Consider the following 23,899-nt stretch of genomic DNA (forward strand, 5'->3'; position numbering starts at 1 on the left):
AAAGGTCTTTATCAAAATCATAAGTGTTACACAAAATACAAGTCAAATAGTTTAAAAAAGTGTTTAATTCTGGGGCTTCTCTTAAGTTTAGCTTTTCATAAAGTGCTTAAAGTAAGACCTCATACATGACAATAAAAAAATTAGATGTAATTTTCTTAATAATAAGGCATCTGGAATTACTGGCGTAAAGTCTTTTTTGGTATAAAAACATAGGTACTGCAAGTCTTCGCTTTTTCTATTTCAATTTGGCTAATTTTACCACTCTCCCATTCTTTAGGAAGTCATATATGACATTACCAGTCAGGTAATTTCAAATGTTATATCCTCATTCTTCAATCTCTTTTAGAAGGCCAAGCTTAGTTATGGCACGGTTTTTCAATATACTTTTATTTCTTATTTGAATTATACTTTTTCATTAAATGACTGGAAATTATGAACCAAGTAGCAAATTCCACAATGGGAAAATGACGTAAGGAGGTGTTAAATACATATCTTCTCTTCAAGATTATCCTTTGATTTCTCTGTAGTCTCCAAGAAGTCCATAGGGTAGTACCTATGGTAGCCCACTTTATCCAAGTGAAGAATTCCCCTGAAATTGAAAAGAGTGTCTTATTGTAATACAGAAGATAGTAAATAAGGAAATAGGTTTTTCTTCAATTTATTTGGACCTACAATAACAGATTCTAAAGTAACAGATCCACAAAAGAAGGGAGCTAGGACAGTAATAGTAGGAAGTGGGGGAGGGGAAGAGAGATGGGTATGGTGGGAGTATCACTGGAGCTTCCAGATCACAGGCTAGATGGTCTTGAGAGAAGTGGGAATCCCCAACTCACAGGCTAAGCAGAAAGAGTACCTAACTTAGGAAGAAAGTGTAATTCCTACCTTCTGGGCACAGAGATTGGAAATAAGGTGTTTTATTTTAAATACTTATAATTTGCTAATAACATTTTAATATCCTAATGGGTACATAGTATACTAGTAATATACTAGTAGTACTACTGGTACCTACATATACCACTACGTATTGTTAATAGTATATTAGTACATAAATGAATGAAGTTTGTCAGAATTATACTACAGACTATCATAATAACTTCCTTCTTGGGCTACAACAAAATACAAGCATCTAAGCACCACAGTAGCTATGAAGAAAGACTAATAAAAGTGGATCTTCATGCAGATGGTCACAGTATTAACACAGCAGTGTCAATCAGCCCTAGTCTTGAAATATAATCCATGTTTCCAGGAAGGTGCTACTATTGGGGGAATGGGGGAGTGGGAGCATTTACTGAGTCTGTCCATTTGCCTAAATGACAAAGTGGAGTGGCAGGAAGAAAGGAAAGCTAGAGTGGTAGTTTCCGTTAAAAATGAGAATTACTTACTTGGATTCATATTTAGGGAAAAGCACCTTTAAGATGGCTATTACTATAGCCGCTCCTATAATTCCAAGCACTATGATATTCATAAACATAAAAAGTACTGGGAAAACATTGATCCAGAATTTACACATATATTTTCTGAAATCCTCCATCAACTGACAAATTACCTAAAAAGAAAAAAAAAGTTAAGATGTATGGGGTCTTAGCATTAAAGATGGTAGAACTAAATCAAGACAGATTCTTTATCACAAAACATGTTGATTTTACCCAGTATAAATTCATCATGAAACTAGTCTCTGGCTGATACTTTGAAATCCTTACCCCAACCAAAAATTTTTCTCATATCCAGCTACTACTAAAATTTACATATCTACCCTTATGCCCCATGTTCACTGCACCTACCCTGTTCTAACTCCCCATCCCTGTAATACCTCGGAAGTTCTGTACCTTTGCCCATCTCCCAGAAGGAATATTTCTCTTTGTAAAGACTGGTTCCTCCACTTGTAATCCTAGATTCCAACTCTTCTAGGACATATTCAATTTTTCTCTCCCCTGTCTTTCCAACAAACTGCATACAAACATGTTCATATATCCTCTGTTCTTTAAAAACTAAAACCCTTTCCCTTGATCTTTCTTGGGTATTTTACTCATGGGACTCCTACCACTTCAAGTCAAAATTTCATCTCCCCTCTCCACTTTCTTACTACTATCTAATGAATCCTTATTCCCTTGCAACTTGGCTTCTGAACTCATCACTAAAACTTCTCTCTTAATGACCTTATTTCCAAATATACTTTCATCTTCTCAGGCACTACCCTCCTTGACCTCTCTCTGCAACATTTAGTATTGCTAACCACACCCTGACACTCCTACCTTCTTGTTGTATCATGACATCACACTCTCCTGGGTCTCCTATCTCGATGACCATAACTTTCCTGACTATTCTTCCTTCTTCCCTCAATGAGTTCAAAATCAGCATATTTAGACTTCCTCCTAAGATGGCCACCTGAACAGGAGATACACCACCCAGCTCCCATATACCACCTCTAGCAAAACCTTGAAATTCACAGAAGACCAAATAATGATCCAAAAATCCAATGAGAAAATATAGTAAGTGACTCTTTCCATCTAAAAGCTGCAAAAAAATGTCAGCCAGAATCCTGAAGGTGATAGGAAAGCCAGTGCCACATCAGGCTAAGCTTCCAATACAACCAGAGATGGCACACAGAGTTTTCAAGGATCTGTGTCCAGAGGAAGCAAGAGTATAATGCTCTCCTGACAAGGCCTCTGGATGGCTAAAAAGACCCAGAGGACCTAAAAAAAAATGTGAGAAATAGCAGCAGAGAGTAACCAGAATAATGCCCAAACCAAGACAGCCCAAGCTAGGTGCTCTGAGGTCTCTAAACCTCTATCATGAGATGCCAAAGAGGGCAGTGAAGAGTCTGAGGGGTGAGAGAGGGAGAGTAATAAAGATCAGCAGAAGAACCCCAGGGACCCAGGACAAGATCAAACTTGGCTCATGAGCTCACCAAAAACGGCAGCAAGTTGGAGAGCCTCGCCCCAACACAGAGGAACTAAAACCTAGAAAGAGGAGTAAATCAAAACACCCACCAGTATCAGTAATTATTGCAAATTTAAGGCTCTCCAAAAGGAAGAAGAAAATCCATAATAATTGCAAACACATACTCAAAAATCAAAATGGATTCAGTGTTCACAAGGAACACATCAGCACCTAGAAAAAATGAAGGGGGGAGAAATGAAAATCCCCTATTAAACCCAGAAGACAAAGTAAAGATAAAGTCCTCCTTTAAAAGAACCACAAAAAGGTAATGTCAGCCAAAATCCAGAATACCCACATCCAAGGAAAAAAAACATTACAAGCATCTAGGAAGACGTACAAGTACACAAGAATGGATAACTTCTAATATAAACCAGGGGATATCATGGTTTATTTATTTATTATTATTTATTTACAAAAGGTAAAAACGTAGGCTTACAACCAAAAAATACTAAAAAGCTGAATAAAATCCTATAAGAGAAAAAAAAAAGTACCTTTAATGTAATAAGATTCTCAAGCATTGGCTATAAAAAAGACCAGACCTGAGGAGGAACTTGAAATACAAACACAAGAGATAAGAGAAATTTACCTAGAAAGGTAAATCTATGTGAGCAATGGGAAGAGGCTCTGTGAGAGTGTAGTACTAACATTCTCATGAGGGAGAAGCGACAAGTGTTCTTTCAGAACCTAAATGTTCTTCATTATTGGGGTTGTTGAGGGAATTAGATAGTAAAAACAAAGGTCATGGGGGGTGGAATGAATCTGTTCTGAGGGTTTTAAGAGGGCAAAATGAGAAATCTATTGGAAAAGAGGAAGAAGGGAGTAGAACTTACTATTTATTTCTCATAATTGTAGTATGCAAGAATATACAAACATGAAGAGGGGAGGAGTGGGCATCAGATGAACCTCACTTTTCTGAGATGGACAAAGTAAGGTTGAACACACACACACACACACACACAGAACTTGGCATAAAAATATATCAGGCTCAACAGGGAAACCGGCTGGGAGGGAGGGTTAAGAAGGATCATACCAAAGAGGGAATAGTCACAAGCAAAACAAATCTGATCTTAATGGAGAGATTAAAAGCAGAAAAAAGGAACTGGAATCTAAGGGAGTGCCCATGTGGTACTTTGATAACTGGGGCTAGTCTTTATTATAACCATACCCACCAAGGTAAGAAGGAAATAAGTAGTTAATAATCGCCTGCTACGTGTCACACACAATGCTAAGGGCTTTACAGATTTAATCATTTGATCCTCATAACTACCCTGAAGACATGTGCTACTATTATCCCCACTTCACAAATGAGGAAATTGAGATAAACAGGTTAAATGACTTGTCCAGGAGCATGCAACTAGCAGGTGTCTGAGGAGGGATTTGAACTCACCTCTTCCCAACCCCAGACCCAGCACTCTGTTCCCTGTACCACCTACCTCATCCATAGGGGAAGTTGTCCCCCGGGTAGTTCAGTGGTTTTTCAGTCATATCTGACTCTTCCTGACCCCATTTGGGGTTTTCTTGACAGAGGTACTAGAGTAGTTTGCCATTTGCTTCTCCAGCTCATTTTACAGATAAGGAAACTGAGGCAAACAGAGTTAAGTGACTTGCCCAGGGTCATGCAGCTAGTCAGTGTCTGAGGCCAGATTTGAACTCAGCAAGATGAGTCTTCCCGACTCTAGGCCTGGTACTCTGTGCACTGTGCCACCTTGCTACCTGGTCATCCCCGGGAGCTTGTTATATTGTTGATATCATAGTTCCAGTTAAAAAAGTAAAAGATAAAATTATCACATAAAAATCATATGATCATTTCTATTTTAAGAGATTTGCAGGGCTCCAACCCTTAAGCTTTCTGTTACTTTTTGTGTGTTGCGCATTCTCTTTTCTTATATCGGCCTATACTTTAAAGACAATAAGAGATACTGATATTTACCTTATATGAAGATGGAGGCTCTGCTCTCAGTGGAGTTTCTGGTAACTTGCCAGGCAGTGTGTCTTCATTTATGGTCGTTTCCACATTCCTGATAAGGTACTGACTGGTTGTCTGCAATGGACTAGGGCTATCTACAGAAGTAGGAAGACAGAAGTTAACTGAATGTTTCTAGCTTCCTTTATACTCTCCACCACTAACTTTAAGGTCAGTAAATAAGATTAAGGTCATGAAAGTCATAGTATGTACAGAAATCAGCATCGAAAGCCTAACTATCTAGACTTTTTAAAAGAAAACCACAAAGTTAACCACATCTCTCACTGAATAGAAAGTGATGTTTATCTGTTCTTTAAAAACGTTATAGAAAAACTCAACTCAAACAAAAATAAATTTTAACTGAAGTAGCAAAAAGGTTTCTGGCTTTTCAAAGGTGAAGTAATTTTCCCTTTAAAAGAGAACTTTAAAACAAAGATACTCAAGAGTTCTACTTCAGAGTAGTTATGGCAGAAGAGATCTTCCAAATCATAGAATGGCCAAAGGATCATGGATTTAGAGTTGTAAAGGACCTCAGAGGACATCTAGTCAACCTCTTCCTCTCTTCCCCAAGCCCCTCCAATTTTACAGAAAAGAAACTAAGGCCCAGGAAGGGTAAATGATGCCCAAGGTCACAGGTAATAAGCATCAGAGGGAGGATTTGAACTCGGGTTCTCTGACTCCAGTCAGCACTCTTTCCCCTACCCTGTACTGCCCATGTCTGAAAAAACAGACTCCTATAAACCCTTGAATATAAATCCAAAGCAACACAAAGGACTTTCTGAAAGAAGTTTATTTCTTAACAACATTATTGTGATCAAAATTTTGCATCAGCAATTATCAATAGTAAAATTTGTTATAAGGATGAAGGACAAAGCTCAAACCAGATCACATCTAGGAAAGTGCACTGTACTTCCAATGATCTCAAACTGCTAAAAGATGTGAAAGTCTCATTCTCTTTTAATATCACTGTGGAATATCATGATCTCAGAAGAATCAAGTGACCTGAGAGACCTCAAGGGCAATGGGAAAAAAAGGCACATGGTGGGTCTAAGTAGGCTGTATCAATTTACCACTGAATTTGCGAATTGACTGGCATGACAAATCGTTGAGAACAAGTATTACTGAAAAAGCTGGTGGGTTAGCAACTCTATCAAAGAATCAAGAGTGGGACAATTGAGTCCCAAGTATTCTAGTGAGATCCATGAATTTAAAAAACAGAGAAAACACATGAAACCTACCTTCCTCTTCTTTGGAATAGGGAGAACCTACAGATTACAAATGCTGTATATCCTGACTTTTAGGGATGCTTCATCTGTTAGTTTTGCTTAACTTTTTCTTTGGTGTTATAAAGTGGACAGGGAAGGGGTTTCTATGAGGAAGGGAGGGTCTATTATTAAATTAAAAAAATAAATATTAATAAAACTAACAAGAGTAGCACCTCCAGTACATAGAATGGGTTCTTCAGAGAGGATTTATGGAAAGATGTAGACAGGAGAAGGTATGAATGTGTTGCAATTCATACCATCTCTGTAGGTATTAACTGATTAATGGAAAAAGTATCCACACCAATAAGATATCTGATTCATTAAAGCACTGAAGTATGCATAAAAATATTTTATTACTCAAGTGTTAAACAAGTATTCATCAAGAAAGATATTGTTCTTAACTCAGTATTTACTCAGTTCGTGTGTGTGTGTGTGGGGGGGTGTAGTTACCTTTTCCTGAGAGATTAGGAAGTGTAAATAAAACATCACTGTCTCTGGGAATAGAATACAGTATGCTTTCCTCCAAAGGAATGGTATAATTTGAACGTCTGTGAATTCTCTGGTTCTTAACTAAAATACCAACTTCAGTCACATCCTTTTGTTCAGCCTATGAAAAATGAAACAATCAGTTACTTTTTGTTTTAAATAATGGCACTGGGTCTTACATAAACTGAAACTCCATTTTCCTGTTTGATCCCTTTCTGTAGGTTGCCAACTACAGTAACCTAGAATAATTACTTTTTTCCACGTTGGGAAAAATTTTGCAATTTTAATATATTTTTGTCTGCTTTGGCACTCTCTTACAGGCTTTACTTTCAGTTCCATTTAATTTAATCCATAGCCATGTCCAACCTGTAGCAGAAGTGAAAACCAAGTCTAATTGCTTCATTTCCTCCAAGAGTATTCATAAATGAACTAACATGAAGGAATGTAGTTGATCATTTTTATGCTAAATATGACAATAGAAAAAGGTAAAACAAAAACTCCAAAAAGTTAGGGCTTTGGGGGTTGAGGAGGCTCCTTTATGACTATGGAACATCAAATCTTAAATACTTTTTTCCAAATCATCAGAAACGTGATAGAAGAAAACACAATCTAAAATTCACAAAACTCATGGCACAATTGCTTACAATTTTTAAAGTAACTACTAAGTTTGAAATTAAGTAAGTAGGCTCTCTTACTTGCTTCCCATCAATCTCTACTACCTCTTCTTGGATGGCAATCATTTGCACATTGGAACTAGATGCCAGAGGCCACTGATGAACTAATATCCGTATACTGACAGTTCCAAAATATCCCTTGACCTTCAGGTTTTCTGAATTTTCATCTTCCACTATCAAAAAGGAATAATGTTGTTAAACAGAAATAATCATAAAATAATTTCTCTTACTTTAATTAATTAGTTTAATGATATTTACACAGAACAAAACAGCCAATATTGCAGTCCCTCTAATGGCTTTACCTCTTCATCCCCATCCTCACTGCTGATGCAAATCTACAAGAATAGCATAGATAAAATTGTTATCAAATCTTATACCTACTTATATGCTTTTGAAACAAATAAATGCTGGGCAGTTTGGAGTTTCTATGAAATGATGCCACTCTAGGAACATCTCTAGATTCTCACGATCATTAGCAAGGTGTTAACAGCATCAATCTTGGTAAGGTATGTCTGTAGAGCAGCCAAGAAGGAATCCTGAATATGACTTGCCTCCAAACAAGGTATGTGCATCCCAGCGACACAAGGGAACCCCAACACAGTAAAGTCTTTTAATCACCTACGGCAGTGATGGGGAGTTGCTCCTCCCTAACAATAATGCCCACCAGCTGCAAAGGTGGGAAAGAGCGACAGCAAATGGCTTGAAGTCAGCCAGGGAAAGCTGTCAGATGTTAGAACATCTAATGGTAGAAAACAACCAACAGCTGGAGCATCCTGCAAGCTACCACAAAGCCATGCACACTAAAGGAACTGCTGCAAAATAAATCCTACCATTTAGTTTCTGTCCCTTAAATCATGATGATCACAATGTTAATTGTGACAGTTTTGTAGCACTTTCAAGGTTTGCAAAGCACTTTACACATGATATTTAACTTGTTCTTTAAAATCAGCCTCTGACCCAGATGCTATTATTTTTTTCATTTTTCCTTCCAAATGGAGACTGGCTCAAAAAGGTCCCCCAGGGTCATCACCTAGCTTTTAAGTGTTTGAGGCAGGATTTGAACCCAGGTCTTTTTAATTGCAAGACCAGTACTCTATTCATTATATTACGTTGCCTTTAAGTGAGTGTTGCCTTTATGTAACTGATGTCAGTTAAAGGATTATTTACCATGCAGGAATAAAAAATGTGTATTTTTTAATGTAACAGAGATATGATGTGGCCCAACCTGATCCAGTTCTAGAACCTTCTGTCAAACTCTTTAATCACCTAGGATTGGACATAAGCATGTGATTTCAATAAATACCACGATGTATTATTATAAGCATTACTGAAATAACTGGTTTCTCCCACTGCAATCTCATCTACCTCTAAGGCTTCAGTAACATGTCTCTGCAGACTAAAGCCAATTCTGTATCTCCAGCCCCAACCTCTCTCTTGAACACATCTTGCCACACATTTCCAGCTGCTGCTTGGACATCTGTACCTGAGTGTCCTACTAGCAGTATCCATGCAAACACATCTAAAACCAAGCTCCTTATCTTTACCAGCCCTTCCCCCTGCCCAAAGGGAAAAAAAAAAAGTTCATTCTCCTGACTTTCCTGTTTCTCTTCATGGAATGACCATTTACCCAGACAAGAGTCTTGCGTAAAGACTCCAGGAGTAATCTTTGATTTCTCCCTTTCTCTCATCCTTCACATAAATCCCGTCATTTATCTATTCCCCCATTCCACTCCACTGCCACAATCCTACTTTATTACTGCAATATCTTTTTAAGTGCTCTATGCACTTGTCCCACCCATCAAACTCCTGTAATGTGCCAGACTAATTTTCCTAAAGCCCAGCTCTCTGATCACGTCACTCCACTGTTCAAAAGCCATCAGTGGCTCCCCACTGGCTATGATATAACACCCCCCCCCCAGCTCCTCAGCCTGGTGTGCAACATCCTCCCAAGTTAGTCTCAACCTAATCTTCAATTACTTCCTTGTACATACCATCTAGGCACCTTTTTCCCCCTGTGCTCATATTACCTCAGGCACTTTGGTGAGAGAAAAACCCTGCAGAGACCCATGTAGAGAAGGCACCCACAAATGGGGAGGTAGCAGAGTAAAGCCTGATGTGCCGAAATGGGCACCTTTCCCGGTCTCAGAAACAACACATGACCTGGAGGTGATCATTGAGGGTAGAGGACCTTATAGACATGTCCCATAAAGGCATGCCCCTCATACCCAGTCTCATCAGCCTCAGACATCTGTGAGCACCTTTGAGAGCAGGAACTGGGTTGTTGGGGTTTATTTTGAGAGTGTCTTTCTTTGTATCCCCGGCACTTAGCATACTACCTAGCTCATAGTACCTTACTCAATGCTAGTTGACTGACCATGAAGCACTTCTAATCCAGGGTCCTGATCCTTCTCTAAATATTCCCAACACTTAATGTTACCTCTCTTATGACATTAATCACAGCCTGTCTTATAATAACTTGTAGACATCTTATTTCCTCTACTATGAGCTCACTGAAGTCATGAATTATGTTTAATTCACCTTTGTATCCTCCACAGCACCATTGCTTTATACAGGGTGTGTAGTAAATGGTTATTTGCAGAACTAATGGATTTTGAAAACATTAGCTAACATTAAAAGGCAGCCTGTGGCCTGGCTAAAAATTGAAAACTTACCCAGTACAACTGAGAGCATGATCATGATTCCCGAATACTTTATTCACCGAATCTTTCATTTATTTAAATAGTTCCTTATCTTTGACATTCCTAACACAGTATAAAATAGGCAGGTAGCTGGTTCAATACTAGCACAGAGCACTACGTGGAAGAAGGAAAACATAAGTTCAAATCTTAGACACTCACTCAATAGCTATGTGACCCTGGACAAATCACAATCTCTCTTTGCCTCAATTTCCTCTTCTGTAAAATGGGGAAAATAATAATATCTGCCTCGCAGGGCTGTCATGAGGATACATGAAATAATATTTGTAAAGTGCTTTGTAAATATTAAAGTGCTATATAAATGCTAGCTATTATTATTAATTTTTTAAAAGTATGGTGTGTGATACATAGTTGCCCTGAATTTGAGTCAGAGGATCTGGTTTAGAATCGTGGCTCTGTTTTATAATGTGTGACCTAGGCTAAGTCTTTCTCCTTTCTGGGTCGAAGATTCCTGATCTCTAAAAGAAAGGGCTGTTTTATAAGGTCCCTCTCAGCTCTAGATTTTTAAGGCAATGTAAGACTTCATGTCAGGTACCACCCCTTTCACGTGCAAAGTCTGACAGCAGAATGGGACAGAAAAAAAGCCAACAACAAACAAACCATTTGTGGAAGGAAAACTGATAAAATCAGATGGTGTGAAGAAACTGTCTCTGCCAGATAAAATGGTGGTTTCAGATAATTGAATTGAGAGGACTTGTTGGAAGGCAGAAATAACGACGATTGAGATAACAATGGTAGTAGGGTGTTGTGGTCTACCAGAGTATTTGCATGTGATTAACTTTCAGGGTTTTGAAGTTTATAGCTAAGAAACTATAAGTCAAGTAACTAGGGACACTGGGAAGATTACATAAAAACATCTGACAGAAAGGGGAATTTATCTCATAGGGCAAAAACAAGTCAAGGAACCACCAGGAAGCTCTGATTTGAGAATGAAGAAGCTATAGGAAGAGGCAGAGAGAAGACATGAAAGGCTTCCAGCTGCTCAAGGCTGGAGCAGCCCCCAGAGACTCAGTGGAATGTGAATGGCTATCAGGCTTCGATATTTTCTGGTTCCATCTATAGGGGAACCTCTTGCTGGTGCCATAAGTTTTGCCTGTTTTACTGTGAACTGTGAGCTATGCTGTGAGAAGAATATTGGCTTTGGGTTGAGCAAAGCAAAATCCCCCATTATTTGAAGGTCTGAGGAGTTCTGCAGGACTCTGACTTAAGGGAACTGCTTAGCACCAAACAAGTACAATGTTGATATATACATTTTGCTAAAATAGTGCAACATTTCCTCAATGTCTCAGCAAGTGTGGCTATGAGCTAAAAGAGCTTGTCACTACTTTATTTGAAGAGAAGAGAAGTTTGTCTAGCAGGAGAGGACCAGAAGGGGAGCAGCTAGCAGAGAAGTATCTTTGTGTAATGTTCCTAAAGAGACCAAAGATGTCAAGGCTGTAAGTTTCCCAAGAGAATGTGGGTTGTCTCATTCACGTACCTACCTGTTAGATTTCTGTAGGTATGTTTCCACTACTCCATGTATACTATATATCAGGAAAACTGTGACCAAGGTTCATGGGTACACTGTTATATTATAATGATTCTTACTTTAGTTTTTTATTGGGTAAATGTTATAATTATTCCTGTTTTGCCTTCTACTAAGTAAATATGATATTTTTGCTCTTGCATTATGCTGAGTAAATGTTATGATTATTATTGCTTTTGTCTTGTTTTTAGTAAGTTTAAAAGAGTTAAAGGTGTCATGGTGTTTTTTTTATATAAATGGAAAGCACACCTATGGAGGCTCAGAAGCTGAAGTGACAAGTGGTAAGACTCTTTCCCCCTTGCCACAAACACACACCAAAGTTACTCCTAGGGTTCTGAGACTTCTGAATTGTAAGATATAGTGGTATATCCCTCTCAGGGAACCACAGAACTGTTATTGTGAGTATGGGTTGGGTGAATGAACCAGCTAGAGGAGAAAAAGCAGAGATTTATGCCATACCCATGCTAGACTGAAATCTATAACATTCCCTTTTCCCCCAATCCAATAAATATTCATTAAGTGCCTTGCAAATATGATGAAAAAGGACTGGCCTTTCTCCTGACAGAGCTTATAATCTAGGATGGAAAGAGTATGTATGAAAATAACTATAATGATGTGTTAGAATAAGATTAAGTCCCTAAGAGAAGTTTAACAGAGAAGCAGAAGTAATTTGAAGGCAGAGGGACTACTTTTGTTTGGAGGGTGGAGAGTGAGAAGGAGGAGGCCCCTAAATTAGATCTTGAAAAAAGTGAAGCCACTGTTTCAGTAGCCAAGAAATTCGATGGGTATATGCTTCAGGTATAGGGAATAGCATGAGTTTTTAAAGGGCAGGACAAAACTGGGGAAACCAGTTTGGATGGAATAAAATGTACTCGGAGGAGAGCAGTATGAAACACCAATGACAAGCTAAGCTGAAGCCAAATTATAGAGAGCCCTAAATACCAGCTTAAGGAATATGTGTTTTATTCTATAGGCAGTACTGAGTAACCACAGGTTTTTAGCAGAGAAGTTATACGATCAGACCTGGACATTAGAAAAATTACTTTGGCAGCTACTTAAAAGATGGATTGGAAATGAAAAAAACTGGAGTCAGTGAGATCAATTAGGAGCTTATTACAACAGAACAATTGAGAGATAAAGAGGACCTGAACTGGGTCACAGCACTAAGAGCAGAAAATAGGAAAAAGGTGCTAGAGGTTATGAAGAAGTAGAAGCGACAAGACTTAATCAACTGATTGGATGTGGGGACTGAGCAGGAAGAAGGTATCAAAGATTATGCTGAAGTTTCAAGGCTGGATGACTGGTAGGATGATAGTGCTATCAAAAGAAATAGGCTGGGGCAGCTAGGTGGCACAGTGGACAGAGCACCAGCCCTGGAGTCACGAGGACCTGAGTTAAAATTCGGCCTTAAAAACATACTAGCTGTGTGACCCTAGGCAAGTCATTTATCCCTGACTGCCCTGCCAAAAACCATAAACACACTGGAAAGTATAGGAATAAATGGAGCTTTTCTTAAAAAAAAAAAAAAAAACAGAACAGGGAAATTAAGAGAAGCAGGGTTTGGAGGGAAGGTGAGCTCCATTTTGGATTGTAGAGTTTAAGATATCTGTGAGACATCTAGGTGGAGATGCTGAACGGGGACTTAGTAATGAAGGACTTTATCTCAGGAGATAATAGTCTTGAGAGTTGACTGCATCAAGTTAAATCAACATGCATTTATTAAATGCTTATGATATTTCAAGAACTTTGCTAAGTAAGCACTGGGGATACAAAGAAAAACATAAACAACCCCTGCCTTCAAAGAGCTTACATTTTTATAAGGGAGACAACACAAAAATAATTATGTATATAAAAGGGATATACAAGGTAGATGGAAGGTAATCTCAGAGGGAAGGCACCAGCATTAAGGGAGATGAGGAAAGTTTTCTTGCAAAAAGTAGGATTTTAACTGAGTCTTGAAAGCAGCCAAGAGGTAGAGACGAGAAGGGAAGAGATTGCAGGCATGGAAAAAAGCCAGTGAAAAGGCACAGATTCAGGAGCTGAAGATGGTGTGTCATGTGCAAAGAGGCTGGGGGTGTGTGTGTGTGTGTGTGTGTGTGTGTGTGTGTAGGGGGAGAATCTATGACATTCCCTTGGAAGATATCCAAATGGGATGAGAGGAGGGGTAGAGGAACAGGATCAGGAAAGTCAATGAAGGAGTGGTCAGAGAGCTAGAACAACCAGGAGAAAACAGTGTCACAGAAGCCAAGAAGGGGAGAGAATACCAAGAAGAGAGTGGTCAGGGGTGTGAAATGTAGTGATCGAAGAGGAAAAGGTAATTGGATCAGGCAATTAAGAGGTCACTAATGACTTTGCAGACATCAGTTCCAATACAGTGTGGTCTGGAAAGAAACCAGATATCAGATGACTGAGGAATGAGTGAATGGTAAGAAGCAGTGAGTAAAGGCTCAGGGAGAAAAGATGGTGGCTTGGAAAGGTGACAGGGTAAAGAGAGAACCGAGGAAACCTGAACAAGTTGGTAGCTGGATGGGAAAGAGCCAGAAGAGAGTGAAGGACTGAAATTTTTAGGTTTAGAAAATCTCCATAAAGAAAACAACAAACTCCTAAGAGAAGTGTGATACTGCAAAAGAATTATAACCAGACTTCAAGAAAAGCTTTTTGCTGTTTCAGTTTACTGCCAAATGGATGTCTTCCCAGGGATGCCCTACATTCAGGAAATGAAGATAGGTGTGTGAATTTTCTTTATACATCATAGAATCATACTGCAAATTTAGAGCTAGAGGGACCAGAGATCATCTGGTCCAACCCATTTTATAGATGTTGAAATAAAGTCCAGAGGCTAAATAACCTTGCCCAAGGTCAGAAAGGTAGTAAGTAGAAGAGTCAGTATTTTGAACTCAGGTCCTCTGGTTTGCAAATCTAGTACACCATCCTATAAAAGGTCAGTCATTTGATTCAAGTTTAAAAAAACAACAACTGTGAAATACCTACTGTGTGTAAGACACTGTGAAAATAGAGCAAAAACTCTTAAGCAGCTTACAGTGTACTACCTCAGGGGTTCTGAAGCTTTTTTTGTGTCATGGTCCCCCTTTGGCAGTCTGGTGAAGCCTACTGATCCCTTCTCCAAATAAAGTTTTTAAATGCATAAAATAAAATACAGAGGATTACAAATAAAATCAATTATTTTAAAACACAATCATCAAAATATTTTTTATCCACTGAGTCTATCCACTGTGCCACATACCTGCCACATTAAAATATTTTTTAAAACAAGTACATGGATCCCAGGTTAAGAATCCCTGTAACATGTAACCAATATGTAAATATATATATGAAATAATACAAAGTAATTTTATGGTGTCACAGGTAAGTACATTATTATTACTTTTAATACAGAAATGGCAAAGGAGTTTGTAGAAAGCACTTTTCCCCACAGTCAATACCTGAAGGAGTTCACAAGGTATACTATTTTGCTTAAACTGGGGTATAAGCAAGTGGTAATTTTTAAGGCTGTAATACAATTAACTTCTCTCTAGTCAATAAATCTGACTTCTACTGTAAATTAAAGGTGTTTCCCTAACTAAGCAGTGTCATTAAAAAAAACTGTTTCTGAAATTATGATAGACAGGAACATTAGAAAAGAGTAGTATTATGACAGAATAGGGCACGTGATTGCCTTTGGCAGTTAGGTGTTACAGTGGCAGGATGGCCAGAGGACTGGACTCAGGGTTGGGGAGACCCAAGTTCAAATCCTATTTTAGACTTCTACTAGTTGTGTGAAAATGAAAGAGGTTAAAAAGAAAAGTACTATGGGTAAGAATGGAAGATATTAAAGACTTGAGAAACATGGAATTCCTTCTGCTTTTTCAATTGATATGAGGACATTGCTATTTCATCACTAGCAGTACCATCACTAAAGTGATGTTGACCTACCTTAGATGTGGCTCCATAAGGTCCAACCTCAAATGCAAGACCTGTATTTCAAGAGAAACAGTGTGCAATGCCAGGTATAGCCAGCACTGATGATGAAGAACTAAAGTTGTAAACAACTATAGATATTATTTATTTCTATAATAATGTATACTAATAATCTGCATTTGAAAAACATAAATCCAAGAGTTCTTTATTTCTTTCTTCTGAATTATTAAAACAGAAGCATTGTGGAAATAATCCAGTGGTACTCACCTATGAAGGTCTCACCCCTTATTCGAGTTACTCCACTCTTTAGGGAGAAGTCATTTACATATATCTGCCCATTCTCATAAATAATATTAAGAAAAACCTTAAAATAAAGCACAAAGTTTGCATGAATTCCAACAGTTTATTGATGATGGCAAAAATGTTATATTAAAAAAATAGTAGAACTAAGTATGAGTTGAGATCAAAAGACTAAATGACAAAGAAACAAGTATATTCAATTCAGACAAATAGCAAACTACATTAAAAGAATATAGAAAAGAGGACAAACCTGTTTCTCATGGAGCTCCCCATCATCTTCCAGGGTAGTTACATTAATTTTGATAGTGTCCTGCAAGTAATAATGATATTACTATAGCAGTAGGTAAAAGAGAGTTTGGAAAAATCTAAACACCCCAATATCTGTGAGATTCTGCAGGTGTGGGAAACCCTGGATCTGTATTTGGAAGCGTTTATAAACTCTGTATCTGAAAGTTGCCTACAAACACACCTATACCCTCTATCCTTTAAAAACCCGCTCTAGATCTGACCATCACACTAGCTGCCATCCTATATCTTCCCCTTCTCAACTAATCTCCTTAAGAAAGCTGTCTATATAGGGTGCCTGCAACTGCACCCCTCTCATACACTTTTAAATCCTCTTTAATATATATTCCGACCTTTTTTTCTGGTCTTCCTCCAACCTGTCTGGCTGCTCCTCTGGCTCCTTTGTTAGATCTTCATCCAGCCCACTAATATCAGGTAGCCCCCAATAGTTCCTCTAAACTACACTATCTCACTTGGTGATCTTATCAGCTCTCCTGGGTTCAGCTGTCATTTCTATGCAAATGATTACCAGACAGATCTCTTCAGCCGGAATCGCCAATCTTGCCGTACCAATTTCCTTTTGGACATCTTAAATTGAATAACCTGCACTCAACTTAAATGCAACACATCCAAAACTGAATTTATTATCTTTACCCCCAAACCTTACCTTCCTAATTTTCCTTTTATTGTTCAGCATACCACCATCCTCCCAGTCACCCAGACTCAAAACCTAGGTGGCATTCTAGCTATCTCTGTATTGCCCACCCCCATATCCAATCTGTTGCCAAAAGGCCTGTCAATTTTACCTTGGTAACGTCTCTCATATATACCTCCTTCTCTACTGTGACACTGCCACTACCCTGGTATAGGCCCTCAACTATCTCACATTCGGACTTTTATTATAATAAGCCTGATTATTGGTCTGCCTGCCACATTTGTATCTCCTCACATCCTGGCCATCAGCTGACAAAGTGCTCTTCCTAAAGAACAGGAGCTAGAGGGCCACGTGGCCTTGAGGCCGCAGGTTCCCCACCCCTGATCTAGGTACTACCCAGAAATTGTCATCCCTTCCCCTTCCTGCCTTGGGGACTAGTAACTTTCCCCAATATAGCTAACTCTGGCAAGCTATACTTTGAATCTCCTTTTTTAAAAAAAATAGTATTTTATTATTTTTTCCACAATTACATGGGAAAACAATTAACATTTTTTTTAAAAATTTTGAGTTCTAAATTCTCTCCCTCCCTCTCTACCCTTCTCCCTGAGGTGAGCAATTTGATATAGGTTATACGTGTAAAGTCATGCAAAATATATATACACAATAGTCATGCTATAAAAGAAAACAAAGACAAACATAAAAACCATGAAAAAATAAAGTTTCTTCATAGCTTTTAACTTTTAGCTTTGTGTTTATGCTAAAATCAAGTTTTACATGCAATGATTTTCCAATGTTAACTGGAAGTTCAGGAATATGAGCCAGGGATTAGAAGCTCACCTCCAGTACCATAGCATTTTAGGGCCAGAAGAGACCTTTTAGAGAAAACACAGGTCATAAATTGAGAGATGTAATGGATCTTTTAGGTTATCTATTCTAATTCACCTAATTTTACAGTTGAGTAAACTGAGGCTCAGAAAGATAGCCAGCTTTTATAGCTGGCACTGATACAGTACTTCAAGGTTTACAAAGTGTCTAAGGTCACATAACTAGTTAAGTGGAAGAGTTAAGATGTAAACCCAGGTTCTAATCCAAAACTCTTTCCAACTTTTTACCCAGCTGATCATCTATCCCAAGTTCTGATTTTACACATAAGGAAACTGAGGCCCAGAGAGATTAAAGTGGCACACAAGTTAGTGGCAGAGCAGACTGGAACCAAATTTCCTGACTTCCTGTTTACTATACCACTCTGTCTCTTGGGTTCAATCAACTAGTCAATAAATATTTATTAATCACCTACTATGTGCCAGGCACTGTGCTAAGTGCTGAAGATACCAAAAGAGTAAAAAAACAGTCCCTGCCCTCCCTTATCAACTCACTATTCCAATTCTCCACAGTGGCTCCCATGGTTTCCCCTCCCCAAATTCTCTCAGCTGAGAATCTTGCCTCATATTTCACAGAAAAAAAAATTAAGGCCATTCGATAGGAACTCCCTCTTCTCTCTTCCTCATCTTCTACTACTTAAGTAGTAGATTTCTGATTGCTGGTTTCTCCTCCTTCACCCTTCTTACAAGATGAAGTAACCTTACTCTTTACCAAGGATTAAACCCCTCTTTCAAGAGATCCCATCCCAGGCCTTCTCCTCTAACACACCGCTCCCTCTATCATCCACACTCACTTATTTTCAATCTCCCTAATCATGTCACCCTCCCTACTCAATGAACTCCAGTGGTTCCCTATCACCTCCAGGATAAAATACAAAATGCCCGACTGGCATTCAAAGCCCTTCATAACCTAGCTCCTTCCTACCTTTCCAGTCTTCTTATACCTTACTCCACACCACAAACTCTTCAATCCAGTGATACTGGCCTCCTGGTTGTTTCACCAACAGGACACTCCATCTCTCAGCTCCTGCCATTTTCTCTGGCTCTCTCCCATGCCTAGAACACTTTTCCCTCCTCCACTCTGACTACTGACCTTGGCTTTGTTTAAGTCCCAACTAAAACCTCACCTTCTACAGAAGTCTTTCCCAAACCCTTTTAATTCAAAGTTGTTGTTCAGTGGTTCACTTGTGTCCAACTCTTCATGACCCTGTGGACCACACTGTTCATGGGATTTTCTTGGCAAAGTGGAGTGGTTTGCCATTTCTTTCTCCAGTATATAGTTTACTTAGTATATATTTGTTTGCATGTTGTCTCCCCCATTAGATTGTAAGCTCCTTGGGACTTACTTGGTGATCTCCAAAATTCTTCTTTAGGACCTGTTTTCACCCTGAGTTGTTTCCCATCTCTTAGTTACCCAGTTCCTGTCTTTTTCCCTTCCCAAATGATTTGCTCAGATCTGTCTCATCAAAGCCTTAGGCCTGAGTGGTCAGAAATCTGGTGAGAGCCAGCATTTAGGGTCTCTTCAGAGGGAGTCAATTTACTATGGATCCCGGTTCTATAGGCAATGGGTACGGTGGGAAAAGCACTGGAAGTGGAGTTTGAGGATGTGAAATTGAATACTGATTCTGCCCTTTCATATCTGTATAGCTTTGACTAAGCTATTTAATTCTGCTGGGACTCACTTTTCTCATTTATAAAATGAAAATATAGGACTAGACCAGGGGTGGGAAACCTGCAGCCTTGAGGCCACATGTGGCCCTCTAGGACCTTAAGTGCAGCCCTTTGACTGAACATTTAAAAGAACGTTTGTTCTGTGATGATTGGATTCAGTCAAAGGGCCACACCTGAAGACCTAGAAGGCTTCCTGTGGCCTCCAGGTCTCAGATTCCCTACCCCTGGACTAGACCATCGATTGCTTAAATGCTATTCTTTTTCCCTACTCATTTTCAATGTCCTCTTCAATTTTCTCAATGCAATGAATTCAGACTTGGTGAAGAATTCTCCAAAGGAAAAATGGCACTAGAATTACATATATTATGAGGAACATGCAAAAATGAAGTCAGATTTCTTTCAACTACCTCCCTTCTGATGACTCAATTATTTTAAGGTTAAAGGTACAGTCCTTTAAGTGCCACATCTAAACAAAAAGAACACTCCCCCTGATAACTTCTCCTATAAATAAAATCAGCGTTTATAGACCCACAATCCAATATATGTGAACAACACTATGTTCTCTTAAAAAATGCAATAGCTTTTTCCCCCCCTTTTCAATTCCAAAAGATTTACTAATAGTGGCGTCACAAATCCTAGAGTAAACAAATTACTTAGATCCCAGCAGTCTGATTCACCGCCTGGGCAACAAGTAATGAAATTTCCAGTCTAGATCTGAATTTTTCTAAAATGGGGTGGGGGGGGTTGGGAGGTGTGGAGATCGAGGAATAACCAGAAATGATGAAACCTCAAGAGCTCAAAGAACTGTGGACTTAAAGCCAGCAGGAAAATGAAATTCTCTCAAATTACTTCGGTAGACACAAATGTTTCTAATCACTCTGTGTGGTGACTTCCTGGACTGCCCCAGAAGAACTGAAACAGACTGTCTCTATTGTTTTCTTCCTACTCTAGACTGGTAAATAATGTCTTATCGCAAACATTAAAAGTTGAAATGATTAAGGGCAGGTACTCTGTACCGCGTCAACTACTAAATTTATGTTTACCAGTTTCAGACACACCTGTTTCTTTAGATTCTGCTGACCTTGAACTCTTGGGACCTACTCTGAAAAAGTCTATCAGGATGATGTTTTCCATTTCGAAATCTTTCTTCCTCATCCCTGCCATCCTAATTCCTATCTGGCACCAGGCAGTGGGGTTAAACTGTCACAACTTAACTTTTTAAAACTCTGGCAAAGCAAAAGGAAGTAAGCAAACCGTGTCAGGGAAAGCCTACCTTGGGATTTTCCCCATTTCCCCCCCCCCTTTTCCTGAGCTGGCATTGCAACACGGGTGGAATCCTGCACCTCAACACCCTCTGAGATGATAATGTGTATGTCTTTCCCTTGCCAGGAATGAAGTGATAATCACTTGCCGGTGATTAAAAAGCGGAGGGATGCTCCAATAAGGCAACTTCTAGATTTCCTAACCTGATAAACACTCAATCCTCCAATAACTAGAGCCCCAGCTCTGTCCCCAGAAGGAGCCATTATGAAATATTACAGTGACTGGAGATTTATTTTGCACCCTAAGGTAGTAAACCCCATCAGGAGTGTAAAGTGAAGCGGTTCCAGGGAGCAACAGGTTAACAGTGTAAAAGTTAAGCAACCGGAAATAGTCCCTTTTCTGCCCGTCCTCTCTCTGCCTTCCTCGCTTGCTCTAGCTCCCTAAACTCTTCACCCCTCGCCCTTGCCCTTACCCACTCCTCCCTCCTCCGCCCCCAAGCAGGGGCTGCTCGGAAACCCCTGACTCCGCTCCTCTTTTTCTCCTGCCTCGCCCCCCTGTTCCCCCAGCACGGGCTCGGTCTCCTTGTCACTCAGTAGCCCCAGTAGAGCCTGTCAGCGCCCGATGTGCCCGGAGGATGGCCCCGGGGATGCCCCCGCTCTGCCCGCGCCCGGACCCCTGCCCCAGCGCACGGCTCCCCGGCCGCCCGCGCCCGCTCGCTACCTGGGTGAACGAAGCAGCTGGCGGCGGCCCCGCAGTGCCAGCCAGCAGCTGCCCGGGAGCCGGGAGTAACGGCAGCAGCAGCAGCAGGCGGAGAGGGGCGGACAGCGGCGCTCCCTCCATCTTGGTAGACGGAGCTGGCAGCGGCCAAGGCGCGGGGAGGAGCCAGCCTGCTGGGGGAGCTGGGCGGGGAGGAGCGGCCCGGCCCGCCTGAGGAGGACCCGGGCTCTTGCTGCCTGCACCCCCTAACCAGAGACTTTGCTGACATACCCCAGGCTTCGAAAATAGAGGCACTCGCCTATAGAGCTTGTGTTTACATAAAACGAGTTTACCAAAATCGAGGTGAAATACTGATTGAGAAAATTAGAAATATCTTCAGAGAATACAATTATACATTGAAGTGTTGCTTGTTAATGCTCTGAGTCTAAGGTTTCACTGAGAAAACTTTGGCTTAAAAGATGTTCTCTTCTAACTCGAAGAAAAAGTAGCTTATTGGGGCAGTCCCTTTAAAAACAGTCCACTTTATAAATTCTATCAAGCGTTTAAAGAAATGTTCATTCTAATACTACAGAAACAAAAACAACAGGAAAGATGCGCTCCTACTAAATTCCTTCTATGATTCAAATATGGTCTTGATACATAAACCAGGGAGAGTTAAAACAAAGAAAAGTATGGAGCAATATCCCTAATGATTGTTGATGCTAAAATTTAAAAAATCTTAAAAAGCAAACTGCAGCAATAAATATATCACAAATATTATACACTATGACCATACTGGATTTATGCCAGGAATGCAGAGCTTGTTCATTTTTAGGAAAACTATAACTGATCACATTAATAACAACCAAAATTCTTTGATTAAGAGATTTTGATTTTAATTTGGTTAAAAGCTATCGACAAGATATACCATTTCTGTTAAACAAAAAAACACTAGACAGCACAGGAATAAGTGGATTTTTCCTTTGAGAAGCAGAGTTTATCTAAAACTGAGAGTCAGCATTATTTTTAATGCTAGGGATCTTTCCAACAAGATCAGTGGCAAAGCAAGGATGTCCATTATCACCATTGCTATTTAATATACTACTGGAAATGCAAGCTAGGAAAATAAGACCAATTCTCTCAAAAATTTGAGAGAATAAGCACAGGCAATGAGGAAACAAAATTATCACTTTTTTTTCAGATTATTAGAGATCCCTAGACAATCAACTAAAAAACTAATTGAAACAAAAACTTCAGCACAGTTGCAAGACATAAAATAAATACACACAAATCATCAGCATTTCTGTATATTACTAACAAAACCCATCAGGAAGAGATAGAAAAAGAAATTCCACTTAAAATAACTACAGATAGTATAAAATACTTTGGATTCCACCTGCTAAGACACTCTTAGGAACTCTATGAATGCAATTACAGAACACTCTAAATGACTGGAGAAATATTGCTTATGAGGAGGCTTTGTTGAGAGGGTAAAGATCACAAATTTATTCACAGTGCAGGAGCTGTGATCTGAAATGTCTCTAGGTGGCGTCAGTGATCTCCACCAGATCCAGGAGTTTGAGCCATGATTGACTTTGAAGCTAGGATTCCAAGTGGGACAGTGCAGCCAGCCACCCTAGCAAGGAAGCCTAGCCCAGAAGAAACCAGGGTGCCTAGGACTTGGGCTTCAAGGGGTTTTTAGACTCAGAATTGGACTGTGCCCTATAGGAACCAAACTAAACTATGAACCTAATTCCCTTATCTTCCCCATAGTGAAGTGGTTCAAGGGGGATTGGGAATCATACCTCCTATATGTTGGGGGTGTAAGTTTGTATAGTTGTGATAATACCTTCTGGAGTGAATATTTCTGGGTAAAGGTTAATTAGATTATTAGTGGCTAATGGAATTGGGGTGCAGGGTACTACCCCCTTTTTTAGGGCACACCATTGGTGAAGGCTGGAACCATTTGCAGAGAGCTTAGATACTCGAACCCTCTTAAGGGTACCAGAGAACGCTGGGGGAGGAGTGAAATGTTACAAATATGATTTTCAGGCAGTGGGGCATAGAGTGCTCTGTGTTATAATAGATACATTAATTCACTGTTGGTGGAGATGTGATCAGCTGCAGACCTTCTAGAAAGGAATTTGGAACTATGGCTCATAAAGTGTGCCAGCAATAATATTACTAGGGTTATATATATATCCCTAAGAGAACAAAGAAAGAGGAAAAGGACCAATATGTACAAAAAGGTCTATAGCAATTCTTTTTGTGGTTCAGAGAACTGGAAACTGAGGTGATGCCCTTGGAAGAAGGGAAACCTTGGAAGACTTGTATGAACTAACTAATGTAAAGTGAAGTGACGAAAGAATTTTGAAAGACTTAAGAACTCTGATCAACACAATGACAAGTCCAGAGGACTCATCATGAAATATGCTGTCTACACCCTGATAGAGAGGTGATGGATTCAGAGTAAAGATTAAGATTTGTGTGTGTGAGTGTGTGTGTGTGTGTGTGTGTGTGTGTGTATGCATGTGGATGTATATATATTGGACATGGCCAATGCAAGAATGTTTTGCTTGACTATATGTGTAAATTGGGGTTTTGTTTTTCTTGCTTTCTCATTGGAAGGTGGGAGTAAGATTATGAAAATAAAATTTAAT

At 39.5% G+C, this 23,899-nt stretch overlaps 1 protein-coding gene across 1 annotated transcript; it reads right to left on the reverse strand.

Annotated features, from left to right (window-relative positions):
• Positions 1 to 47: 47 nt before the first annotated feature.
• On the reverse strand, positions 48 to 21,395 carry GINM1 (glycoprotein integral membrane 1). The gene is made up of 8 exons (XM_027857985.1): positions 21,264 to 21,395; positions 16,039 to 16,098; positions 15,756 to 15,852; positions 7,350 to 7,501; positions 6,619 to 6,775; positions 4,871 to 5,001; positions 1,383 to 1,546; positions 48 to 589 (listed from the first exon to the last, which is right to left on the reverse strand). The coding sequence occupies exons 1-8, from the start codon at positions 21,381 to 21,383 to the stop codon at positions 481 to 483; spliced, it is 990 nt and encodes a 329-aa protein (XP_027713786.1). The 5' UTR covers positions 21,384 to 21,395; the 3' UTR covers positions 48 to 480.
• Between the last annotated feature and the right edge of the window lie 2,504 nt (positions 21,396 to 23,899).

The sequence above is a fragment of the Vombatus ursinus genome, unplaced genomic scaffold, assembly GCF_900497805.2.
Source record: "Vombatus ursinus unplaced genomic scaffold, bare-nosed wombat genome assembly UNPS02012602.1, whole genome shotgun sequence".
Classification (NCBI taxonomy): Eukaryota; Metazoa; Chordata; class Mammalia; order Diprotodontia; family Vombatidae; genus Vombatus; species Vombatus ursinus.